The sequence below is a fragment of the Buteo buteo genome, chromosome Z, assembly GCF_964188355.1.
Source record: "Buteo buteo chromosome Z, bButBut1.hap1.1, whole genome shotgun sequence".
In the NCBI taxonomy this organism is placed as follows: domain Eukaryota; kingdom Metazoa; phylum Chordata; class Aves; order Accipitriformes; family Accipitridae; genus Buteo; species Buteo buteo.
In genome coordinates, this window is record NC_134204.1 from 11,878,434 (window position 1) to 11,890,135 (window position 11,702).

General features: G+C 60.3%; 1 protein-coding gene across 1 annotated transcript; it reads left to right on the forward strand.

Annotated features, from left to right (window-relative positions):
- Window positions 1–8,615: 8,615 nt before the first annotated feature.
- On the forward strand, window positions 8,616–11,667 carry MSMP (microseminoprotein, prostate associated). Its single transcript, XM_075019499.1, has 3 exons — window positions 8,616–9,446; window positions 10,097–10,205; window positions 10,631–11,667. Exons 1-3 carry the CDS (start codon window positions 9,113–9,115, stop codon window positions 10,818–10,820), a joined length of 633 nt encoding a protein of 210 aa, XP_074875600.1. The 5' UTR covers window positions 8,616–9,112; the 3' UTR covers window positions 10,821–11,667.
- Window positions 11,668–11,702: the final 35 nt, after the last annotated feature.

Below are 11,702 nucleotides of genomic sequence, written 5' to 3' on the forward strand. Positions count from 1 at the left end.
GGGGAGGGGTGTCCCCAGTGGGGGGGGGGGGTGTGGTGTGAGGAGGTACACAACTGTGGGGTGCAGCCAGCTGATAGGGGAGATGACATCCTCAGTGCACGTGTCCCCATCAGGGATTTTGGGGATGTCTTGGGCTGTGGGGTACAGGGGGAGTCAGGCTCTGGGGAGGGGGTGCCTGGGATTTGGGTTCCCCCTTTGGGGGGACATCCAGTGCCCTGGGTGTGGGTATCCCCACTGAGGGAAGGGGGGGAGGTTGGGGAGGTCTCTGGGGATTTGGGATGCAGGGGAGCAACTGCGGAGTTGGGCTCCAAGAATCAGGATGCCCTGGGAATCCAGATGTCCCTGGTACCCAGGACGTCCCCCCAGCAGTGGAGGGTGCAAGTGGGGAGCCATAGGGATCTGGTGTCCCTGCACAACACATGGCCTGGCTGGGGCAGGCGAGCAGGGGGGGCTGAGGACAGGGGATGCTGGGGGGGACTGGAGGCAGTGGGCGTGTCACCACTTCGGGTTTTAAGGCTCCAACCCTTCTGCTGTGGGGCACAGGCCTGCGGGGTGGTGGGGTAGAAGGGTGGGGGGCTGCAAGGGGAGCGGAGGGGCCGGGGGACAGCCCGTGGAGCACAGGAGAGCACTCTGGTGCAAGGGCTGGCTATGGGGCAGGGAGCCCTGCACAACCCCCCAGAACACCATGAGGCTGGGATAACCCGGGCAGAGTGGGACTGCTGGTCCTCCCCGGAGATTTGGGGAAGGACCCAAGGGGATGCCAGCCCTGGCTGCCATGGGGGGCTACTCCAGCCCGGGGGGGACACGGAGGCACTCTGCATTTGCGGGAGGGGGGGCCTCGGTGGGGCAGGGGGATCTCAGCGGGGGCAGCGTGCCTGCGGTGCATTCCTCACATTCCCAGCCTGCTGCCTGCTCCCATCGGGCGGGAGAGGGTTGGGGGGGGGGGGGGGTATTGACAGACCCTGTCGCACAGCTCTGGGGGGGCGGCATGCGTGTGGAGGAACGCAGGGGGGAGTCCAGTGGATGCACGGGGACCCCACTGGTCTTGCTGGTACCGCTGGCCCTGCAAGGTCCCTCGGGGATCGGATGCGTGAGGGATGCTGCACTGAGCGGCGGGCAGGGGATCCCTGTCCCCTCCTGCGATTTGGGGCAGGCCACCAGAGCAGAGCAGTGCTGCAGGCATGACACCCCAGGGTGCCCCGACACCCATCCCTCCGTAGCTGGGGCTGCTGCGAATCTCTGAAAAATCCACTGCCCCTCTCGCCGTCCCTGCTGGTGCCACTGCGGGTGTCCCCACCATGAGTGACATGTCCTTCCCATCGCAGGGTCATGGAGCTTGGCTCATCCAGCCCGACACAACCCGAGCCGGGGGGGGGGATTGGGTTGCCGGCTATAAATACCCCGGTCCGGTGGCGGTGCAGAGCCGGCAGCGGTGCCTGAGCTGAAGGACCGTGCTGCCGCAGGACGGTGAAATCCAACCAGCAGCAAACATAGGCGAGAAAGGAGAAGCTGGAAGGGTGTAGAAGAGCTTCACTGTGGGGTGTGGGGGTGGGCATGGTGGGTCAGTGATGGTCCCACCGGGCACCACAGCCTCGGCAAAATCCCTCCTGCTGCCGGGGACTCATGGGAGCTGATGGTACCAGGTCCTGTCCCTCCGTGTGCCCCCACAGACCAGCCCCGGGGCTTGTGTCCTGCGCCACGGTGGCATCTCCGAGCCTTGGACTGGGCTCACTCGGTGGCACAGACCAGGGTGCAGCGGGGGGCAAAGGGGCTGGCAGCAGCCTGAGTGGGAAAAAGCCTTCTCCGATCTGTCCTCCCCCTGCCTGCAGCGGGCAGGGAGCAGGCAGCGAGTCGCTTGTCTGGGAGGTGGTGATGCTCTCGCAGGACCTGCCGCTGGCAGGATGCAGCCAATGGAGGGAACGACCCTGGCAAATTAAAAAAAAACAAAACACGAGATGGGGGGGGGGGGGGGAGCAGAGGAGGGGGTGGAGGGAGCATGGGGGCAGCCTGGGGGAGGACTCACTGCAGGCGGGATGGGGTGCATGGAGTGCCCAGGGGGGGCTGTGGGTGCCGGGGTGCCCCATGTTTGTGTGTGCAATGCCAGCAGAGGGGGCCCGGTCACCGCTGCCTGTAGACCGTGCACCATACACCCCTACAATCGGGGACATCAGCTACAAGCTACCCGGCTGTGCCTGCTGCCGCTCGGACACCCAGGCAGCTGGAGGGCACGGGGGACAACTGCCCCAGCTCTGCATCCCTTGTCAGACCGGGGCATCCCCCCGTAAGTGCACTGGGTGGGAGAGGAGCTGACGTGGGGATGGGTTCTTGTGGGGCTTGGTGTGATTGCTGTTCCCTCAGCCTGCTCCCTGGGGCACGCGGGGCTGGGGCTCCCCATGCTTTAGGGTTTCCGTAACTCCGTTTCACCTTCCTTGATCTCACGCTGAGTTTTAGTCTTTCTGCACTTGGCATCCCATGTCTCAGAGCTGACAAGTTTTCTTTCCACAGGGCTGTGCCCAGCACCCTGGTCCTGGTGGTCTGTAGTGGTCCATGGAGGTCTGTGGCAGTCTGTGGTGGCCCGTGATGGTCTGTGGCAGTCCACAGAGGTCCATGATGGTCTGTGGTGGATTGTGGTTGTCCCTGACAGTCCATGGTGGTCCATGGTTGTCTGTGGCAGTCCACGGCAGTCCACGGAGGTCCATGATGGTCTATGGTGAACTGTGGTGCTCCACGGTGATCCATGGTGGTCTGTAGTTGTCCATGGCAGTCTACGGCTATCCATGGTGTTCCATGATGGTCTGTGGTGGTCCATGACAGTTCGTAGTAGTCCGTGGCAGTCCAGGGTGGTGGGCTGTGGTGGTCCATGGCAGTACACAGAGTTCCATGATGGTCTATGGTGGACTGTGGTGGTCCATGGTGGTCTGTGGTGGTCCATGGCAGTCCGTGGTGGCCCACAGTAGTCCGTGATGGTCCTCGCACTGCACCAGAGTGTGATGGGCACCAAAGGCACAGCCATGCCCGCCTGCGCTGGGGAGCTCATGCCCATGAGGTTCCCATCTTGTTTTCCGTGTTCCCAGTAAGTGAAACCAAACCCCAGGTCCCCAAAGCTGATGATTGTTTAATTGCTAAAAAATGTTTTTCTACCTCCTGGGGTGCAGCAACATGAGCTAGTGGGCTGCAGGGCCCTGCCAAGCGCCTTCACCTCTGCACTGAGAGTGGGGCCAGAAACGTGTCAGCCTCAGGAGGTGGCTGTAAAGAGCACGGCAGGCACCACAAGTGGGTGCCTGTGGCACGGTTAGCTGTGCTGGGGCCAGGTGAAGGAGTCATGCAGGCATTGGTGTGCCAGGGCACGTATGGCACTGGGTCACGGGGAGGTCTGGCATGAATGGGCAGCAGCCCCATCCTGCTGGAGGCTGGGGGCTGTAAATGGGGTTGTGAAGGGGGGGCCACAGAAAGAGGCCCCGCTGGGGGTCCCCATCTCCATCCAAGTGGGAGCCAGGGTCCTACTGGGCTCTCCATTCCCAGTGCTGGAGGAGCCACCCCATCCCAAATGGGAGAGGAACGCCTCCAGAACATTGTGGGCAGCTTGGCCAGGTGGGCACGAAACACAATGGGACAGTTACAGGCATGCTGGGTGACCTTTGCATGTATGGGCTTCCTGTGCTCCTGCTGTCTGGGAAACCTGAACGGCTCCTTGTTTGGGTTTGGGGTTTGTGTGCCAGTAGTGGAAAAAATGGAGCAGAGGCAAATATTTTAAAGGGAAAAATGTGGGTAATGCAGCAGCTGTGTCATCTCCCTTGTTGAGGGCAGGGGCTGTCCCAGTGTGTCTGCGGGGAGAGCCTCCAGCACCCACACCTCTCCGTGCTTCAGACCCATAGTGGGACCCTACAAGTGTCCTTGCAGGACACCAGGACAGGACACGTCACCCATGACCCCCTCAGGTGGGCACTGCCTGTGCTGAGTGGGGGTACCTGCTGCATTGCTTTCCCCTCCATCTGCTCCAGGACTCCCAGGCTGGCTACAAGGTGTCCTGGCCCGATGCCCAGGTGGTCTTTGCCACCGTGACGCCACTAGCCATCCATGGCTTTTCCTGTAGGGTGTCCCTAAAGCAGGGTAGCACCCCAGGGTGCTCCCTTGGGTGCCAACCAACAGCCCATGAGGTACCAGGGCGGTGCAGGGGGGATCTGCCTTTCTGACCCCAGAGAGAGGCCGGAAAGCATCTGCAGGATCCATCCAGGACCCAGAAAGCCCCAGTGTCTCCAGGGGCTCTCCCTGTCCCTCCATCCAACTGAAGCATGGTGCCCAGGACAGGTCTGGGAGTCCCCAGGGGCTCCCCAGCACGTCCCAGAACAGTTACATGCCAGGGTCAGTGCTGGTGGCATTGCACTGCCATGGCAAACTCCCCTCCGTCACGGGGTGCCTGGACCCCTGACCTCCCCAGCAGGTCCCCAGGCCCAACAGGCACATGGTACTTTTTTGGCTGGTGTGGCTCCTGCGTGGCCCAGGAATGATCTCCCAGGGTTATTTCTGACTCACAGGACAGGAAACGTTTCGGGGTTTAAGCCGAGCTGAATAATGTGCTCATTTCCTTGTGCCAACTACAAAGCACCTGCTCCAGGGGATTTATGGAGTGCCGGCCTCTCGCACTCACTGTGCGGCTGCCCGCCCGGATGTTTTTATTTTCCTGGGATGGCCAGCAAGTGCCAAGGCCTGTTTTCCTAAACACCCCGTGCCCTCCCGGCACGTTTCCTTGGGGGGAGCCTGGGCAGAGCCATGGGCAGCAGCACACGCAGGGTGCTGGCGTACCCAGGGTGCTGGGGTGCCAGCGTGGGTGCCAGCACCCTGCCAGGGCTGAGGAGAGTGTGGATGCATGGCTAACCCACTGGTGCCAAAACCTGGCCTGGCACAGAGCAGCCACAGCTGGGATAAATGGCCTGGGAGAGTGCCAAAGTATGGTGGAGAGGGATGGAGCATGGGGGCGAGCAAGGGAGGATGAGACCATGTGAGAGAGAGGACAAGAGGGCAAGGGAGCCATGGCGTGGGGCTGCCCGGACTGTGGAGCCCTGCCAGCCACCAGCTGCGGGGAGCAGGCACCCAGCCTGGGGTGGGCAGAACCCATCCCACAGCTGTGAACCCACGGACACCATCCCACAGCAGACCCCATTCCATGGCTGGGGACCCACAGACGCCATCCAACACGGGCTTGCAGAGCCCCTGCAAAACACTGCACCCAACCCATGGGGTGGAAACACCCTGTGAGGGGGGTCAGGGTGTGGGTGCCGAGGCCAGGGATGCCCATGGGAGATACAGAGCATGCCAGCATGCCTCCCAGCCCATGCTCCTCTGGCGGCACAAAGCTCCAACCAGTGGGCAACCAGCCTGCAGAGTAAGGTGACATCAAGGTCTTCATCACGTCCCCTCCGCTTTGTGCCCTTTTTGGAGCAACAATCTCATTGCTTTAGTCCTGGTGGGGTCAGGTCTGAGCCCACCTGTACTTCCAGCCTCCAGGAGCTATCCCATCTGGCTTACTAGCTGCAGGATGAAGGGTGGAGTGAGCCAGCCGTCATTCCCTGGGTAGCCCTTTTTCCCCTCCTGTCCGCCTTCCCAGCTCCTGGTTGCCCAGCTCTCTGACCCCCCTGCTCACCTCTCCCCAGCGTCTGGCCATTCCAGTGGCTGGTGAGCGTTCAGGTGAGCAGACATAGCTCGGAGCTGGCATCTACTGCACGCTGCCTGCACCCTGCCCTGGTGCCCTGGGGGCTCTGAGGCTTGAAGCATCTTCAAGGCACTGGGCAAAGAGAGGTGCCCACATCCCACAGCTGCCCCAGGGCCTGAGGCAGCATCAGGGCATCTCAACGCAGTGATAAGTTGGGGTTGGGTTTGGGTTTTTTTTGCTGTTTAGAGAGAAAATAAAGCACTTGTGGGGAGCAGGAGCCAAGCTCCCCAGTGCCTAAAACAGCAATCACAGCACTTCCTCGGATTTATGGTGTTTGCTTTCACAATGCCAGCCGGGATCCTGTTTGCTTCCTGCTCTGCAGCTGCAGTCCCAGCTGAAGGCTCAGGAGATTCAGGTTTTATAACACTCCTGGATCCTGCCGATGGCAACTTGTCCTGCATCGTTTATTACCCCCATGCCTCCTGCGGGGCTGGGGTGGGCTGTTGTCACCCCATCCCAGCACCCACCAGCTTGGATGCTCACCCCTGCCTATCCACAGGGTCCCATCCTCTGGCACCGGGGGCTTGAACAGCAGCTCTGCAGAGGGAGCACCCAACTTTTGCTGGGAGAGCAGCCCAGCAATGCCGTGCCCTCGGTGGGGTGCAGCACCCAGCTCTTCTTGGGCACATCTGAGAGCCAGGCCAGGCAGGAGCAGCTGAGTCCTGCTGGGGGCGATGCTGAGACACAGATGTGACCTTCTGTGGGGTCCCAGGGTGCTCAAGGGTGGTGACCGCTCCTCACCGGCATGCCTGGACATGAAGTTAGTCCCTGCTGTTGGCCTCTGCTTGATAAACCAAAGTGACTGAACTTAGAGCAAGGCACTTCTTCCAGGCCCTACATCCCTTCTGTAGCTCTTCCCCAGGTCTCAGCTGTGTCCCTGAGATGTGAGCACCAGAACAGGCTGCCCACTTCTACTCTCCAGGGCCAAACCTCATCCAGGATGCACTGGCTAGCACAGCCGGAGAGGGTGTCATCTCCTCCAGCCACAGCATCCCTTGGGTACCTTAGCTGAAGCTCTCAAGCACCGAGTCCAACTCCAGTTGATGTTTTCCAAGCTACAAGCCCCGTCCTGTACGAACCGGACTGAAATGCTCTGGAACCCCCATGAGGGTTTGTGCTGGGGCCAGGCGGGGGCCCAGGGATGCAAAAGTGGGGGAAGGACAGCAGCCAGGAGGGGGAAGAATGGGAGCAACAGGCTGGGAGGGACCACCAGCCCCTACCCCTGATGCACAGCTACAGCGTAGAAGGTGACTTGCTGTCCAGGTCCCTCTGCAACGTGCCAAGGGGTGTCCTCACACCCTTTCCTCCTCCTCTGCATTTACCCAGTGAGCCACTTTGATGAAACACCCAAAGGCCAGGAGTGGGCTGGTAGACTTAACCCTCTCCTTAGGAAACCAGAAGCAGAAACAGGCTACAGAAATCCTGGGAATGCCTCCCTGTGTCCCCAGCGAAGCAGGGGCAGTGCCCCTCCATACAGCTGAGAGATGCTTTCGCCCCAGATTTTCAGCGCCCTTCCGGAAGCCTGGCCAAATCATGTGGGCCTCCAAATGAAACCCACTGCTTTTGTTTAACATTTGCTGTACTCAGTGATGAAATGATGATGGATTATTTCATTGTGGTTACTAGCGTGCCAGACTTCTTTTTCCAAACACACAATAGGAATATTCATTTACTGCTTCGACGACAAACGCTTTTATCCTCTTTCTATAGTAACAACTCTGCACCAAAGGGTGAGTTTCATTTGTCACTGATACACTTCACCGTCCCAGCTCACGGCCCCACAGTCAGCAGGTTATTCATGGGTGCCCCAATCTTCTCTGATTTATCATCAGCCTTTTTCAACTGATCCCACCCTTGCTGCCACCCAGCCATTCCACCCAGAGTGGCACAGCATCATCCAGGGCACTACAAGAAGACTGGGGTAACTCTCTGGAGGGAAGAGGAGAGGTAAAGCCAGGGCTGCTGCCTCAGAGGCGAGAGCACATGATGCAGGATGGGGATGCAATGGGATGGTGATGGGGCCCAGCGCACCAGCGCGAAGGGACGATGCCTTCAAATCTGAAGGTGGCGAATCCAAAGCGGATAAAAGGAAGCGGGGTTTTTTTCACTCTGTGCTTAATTAGGCTGCCACAGGAAAATGCTCAGGCCAAAATTTAGCAGGATTCAAGGAGGGATTGGGCATTTATGGGGATAACAAAAATATCCAGCTATAATAGCGGATGCCAACACAAATTCTGGAAGGGATATTAAGCCTCACGCGTCAGGGTGTAAACCTATCCCAAACTCTCAGAAAGTAGAGAGATTAACACAAGGGCAGATGACCCACATATGCTACCGCTACCGCTGCCGCCTCGCTGCCGGCACGGCCCTGTGCTGGCCGAGCCACTGGCTGGACCGTCCCTGGAGCCCCATTTCCTGCTGCCGGCAGCGCCTCTGACACGGGCTGCGAATTTCTCTTGGCAATTCAGCCTTTCATTTGTAGCTCTCGGGGGCCGTGTGGCTCCCAGGGCTCTGGCCTCCTCCATCTCGCCCATCCCCTCGCTTTGCCAGCTGATAACAACTTTATCGCTTCAACCCAGAGGCAGCCCCTCTGGGTAAAGGTCTGTGCAGACCATAGGCAGGTCCCTGGGTGGTGTGGCATCTTCCCACGGCTTCTTGCTATCAGCCAAGCCCTTGTTGCCCTCTCAGGTCACTTGTTGCCCAAATGCACCTTCACCTTCTGATTTCATCCCTCCTGTTCCCTGTCTCTACTGGGGCTGGTCTCCAGCTTCTGAAAGGGGCTGCTCAGCTCTGGCATTTCATGGGTGCTGCATGTACACAGGCACACAGCCCCACTTTCACGGGCACTGCTCAGATGAGCCCTGGGGCATGCAGAGCCTTCCTCACCTGCTCTGCATCAGTGGCAATTGCTGTACTGCCTGCACTTGGTGAAAAAAACCCGCTGTCACCCCTGGCCCATGCGTGGCCACGAGCCTGGCATGGCTGCAGCCCAGGCTGGGGTGAAACTGCCATGCTGTGGTACCCGGGAGCTGGGTGAGAGCATTTCCACCCCTGTCGAGGATGGTGCCATTGCATCCCACACTGGTTGTTAACAGGATGCCTGTGCCACTCCGGTCCCTGTGAGGTGGGATGCTCCTCAAACCTTGGCCGCTGTGAAGGATCAGAATCGGCTCAGCGCGACCAGAGGGGAGCCTGGAGCTCTCCTGGTCGGAGGCCAGAGTCTCCTGCACTTGCCGCTTGCGTGCTCACCACCCTCCCAAGGGCAACCCCACTGGGGTCCCTTGGATCTCCTCTCGCTGTGGAGCCTTGCACCCACAGGGGCTTCCAACTGGAGACATTTCTGGAGGGCATGAATCAGCTTTTCACAGCTTGTTAAAAATCTTGATCCTACCTCTTGTTTTCATGCCTTTCAAATCAGGAAATGAGTTTTACAACTTTTCCAGTGGGGCACAGCTGGTGGCCAGGGTCGTAAAGCTGAACTTTATAAATATCTCTTGTTGGGATCAGGGGAAGAGCATTAAAAAGGCGGAGAGAGAGAAAGAGAGAGAGAAAGAGAAGGGAAAGGAGCAAAGGCAATACAGAAGCAAGGCAACCTCGGTGAAGAAGCCCAGCTCAACGCCGGCCATGGCCATGCAAGTGCAGAAGATGGGGTGTGCTTGGGGCAAGCTTTGCCTGCTGCTCTCCCTCCTCCTCCAGCTGCCGGACTCCCAGGCCAAATGCTACTTCCAGGCTAAAGGTAAGTGTGGAGGTGAGATGGGAAGAGGCTGATGGGAAGAAGAGGCCTCAGCTTTCCCCAGGGCGCTGGGGCTCTGTCCTGAGTGCTTGCAAAGCACAGAAGGGACTGCTCTGAGCTCAGGAGTGCAATCGTGGGCCAGTGATGAGTGGAAGGAGCAGTCTATAAACCACAGAACAGCTCCCCAGGGCTCTGGCTGAGAAACAGCTTGCTGGGCCATGAAGAGCTCCTGGCAGGAGCCCGGCTGGGGCTGAGTGTGCAGGACTAGCAGCAAAGGGAGGAGGGCTGCCCGTCTTTCCTCTGCTGCCTCCTTCCAGGGCTGCAGAGATGCTCAGACCCCAAGGATGTGCTGGATATGTCCTCTCCAGGGAAGCAAGAGCCACTTGCCTCTGCCCTAGGTCCCTGGAGTAGTGGGGAGAGCCTCAGGGCATGGCCAGCAGAGGATGGATGGGAGCATCGCCCTTGGCAGGTGCCTGGGCATCCCATACCTGCACGGTGGCGGGGAGACCACCGAGTATCTTCTGTACCATAGGGCGGGTGGGAGGTCATGGCATCCCCCCTGTCCCCTCTCTCAGGGCACAGGGGTGCCAAGGAGGCTCCCACGCACCCTGGCGCAGGCTCGTGTGTGCTCATCACCACCATTTCCCTTGCAGCTCCCTGCGAGTACGAGGGGAAGCAGTTCTCCCTTGGGGAGTCGTGGCTCAGCACCAACTGCCTGCTCTGCACCTGCCTGCACCCCATCGGCGTGGGCTGCTGTGAGACGTGAGTGAGGGGCCGAGGGGTGCTGGGGGTGGGCTACTGCTGGCGGTGGGCTACTGCTGGCGGTGCTGTCCTGCCACTGCTGTGCCCGCAGCAGGGAGGGGGTTGTGTGGGTCTGGTGGCTGCAAACACAGCGGAGCAAATGTCAGAGCCTTGGGGGGCTGCGGGGTGCCAGGCCCTGGGGGACAAGGGGCAGAGGTGGGCAGGAGCCCACCGGGGTGGTGGAGGCGGGGACACCAATGGTGGGCAGGGGTGTCTCAGCACAGCAAGATGCCCAGACATGCCAGGAGCTGTGGCACAGCCTGCCCAAGCTGGCCTGGGAAGCACCCCGGCTGGGGGGGCTGGCAGCAGAGGAAGCCACCCAGCCCTGCCAGCAGCCCCCTGGCACGAACCAGGGGAAGCTGATGGCACGGTGCCCTCTCCCGCAGCACCCAGCACCCCATCGACTTCCCCGACTGGTGCGAGGCCCACTACGACTCGCAGACCTGCCAGATCTCGGTGGTGCAGAAGGCCAACCCCAGCCTGCCCTGCGTGAAGAGCATGGAGCACGAGTGGGGCTCAGCCGGCACCCCTGAGCCACTGAGCAACAAGGTGCTGGGCACGGGGCTGAGCAGATAGAGGCTCGGCAGCGGCCCGCACCCCCTCAGCATCATCCTCCCCTCCTCCAGAGCACACCTCCCGCATGCTCCAGACCAGCCCCATCCCGTAGAGATGTCACTGCCGCCACCTTCGAGGGAAACCACTATCCACACACTATGGTACTGAGTTAACATTTACACCCTAGCGCTGCCACGGTACGGCTTTGCTTCTGCCTTCAGCTTCCTGAACCAAACAGGGGCTCCCTCCCCGTGAGATGTCCTGCACGCGGTGGGAATGCAGATCCTACAGGATCTACTCCCAGGTGGGCAGGAAACCTCCAGCTACTAAAGAAAGGGCTACAGGACCGAATTAGCCTGCTTCACAGCAGTCTTTTACTCCTGCACCCAGCCTCAATCTAAGCAGCTCCCTACTCCCTCCTAGACCCCCATCCCCCTGCACGGCAGCTGCTGGGAGCTCACTGGGGAGCACCACAGCCCTTCGTGCAGGACCCATGCACCCCGGCCAGCCCCTTCTCTGCCCCGGAGCGCGAGGGGCATAACCCACCTCTGGAACCACTAATGCCCCCGCTCCCACAGCCCTGGGGCCAGAGAGGGTCCTCGGCACAGCAGGCCAGCCCTGGGCAACACTGAAACGGAGCCAGCCCAGGGCTGGCGGCAGAGCGGGGGCAACCACTAGAAGATGTGCCCAGAGGAGGCCCCCATCCCATCTGCAGGGGAGCGGGGCAGGGAGCCTGCTAGGGTTCAGGGAGCTGAAACAATCCGCATGTGCCAGGGTGGACCCAGCCGCCCTGGCAGCCCGCCCCAGCTGGTGCCATGCCTGTGTTGTGCAGAGCCTTGTGTAGATGTTTCTGTTCTTGCAATAAAGATATAAGACAAAGAGGAGGTCTCCAGCCTGTGACTG

What these genes read in the sequence shown, in the direction of transcription:
- MSMP (XM_075019499.1), top strand. Translation starts at nt 9,113, where the DNA reads ATGCCTTTCAAATCAGGAAATGAGTTTTACAACTTTTCCAGTGGGGCA. An exon ending in ATGCTACTTCCAGGCTAAAG is followed by an intron (nt 9,447 to 10,096) that starts GTAAGTGTGGAG and finishes TTTCCCTTGCAG; the next exon opens with CTCCCTGCGAGTACGAGGGG. An exon ending in GGCGTGGGCTGCTGTGAGAC is followed by an intron (nt 10,206 to 10,630) that starts GTGAGTGAGGGG and finishes CCTCTCCCGCAG; the next exon opens with CACCCAGCACCCCATCGACT.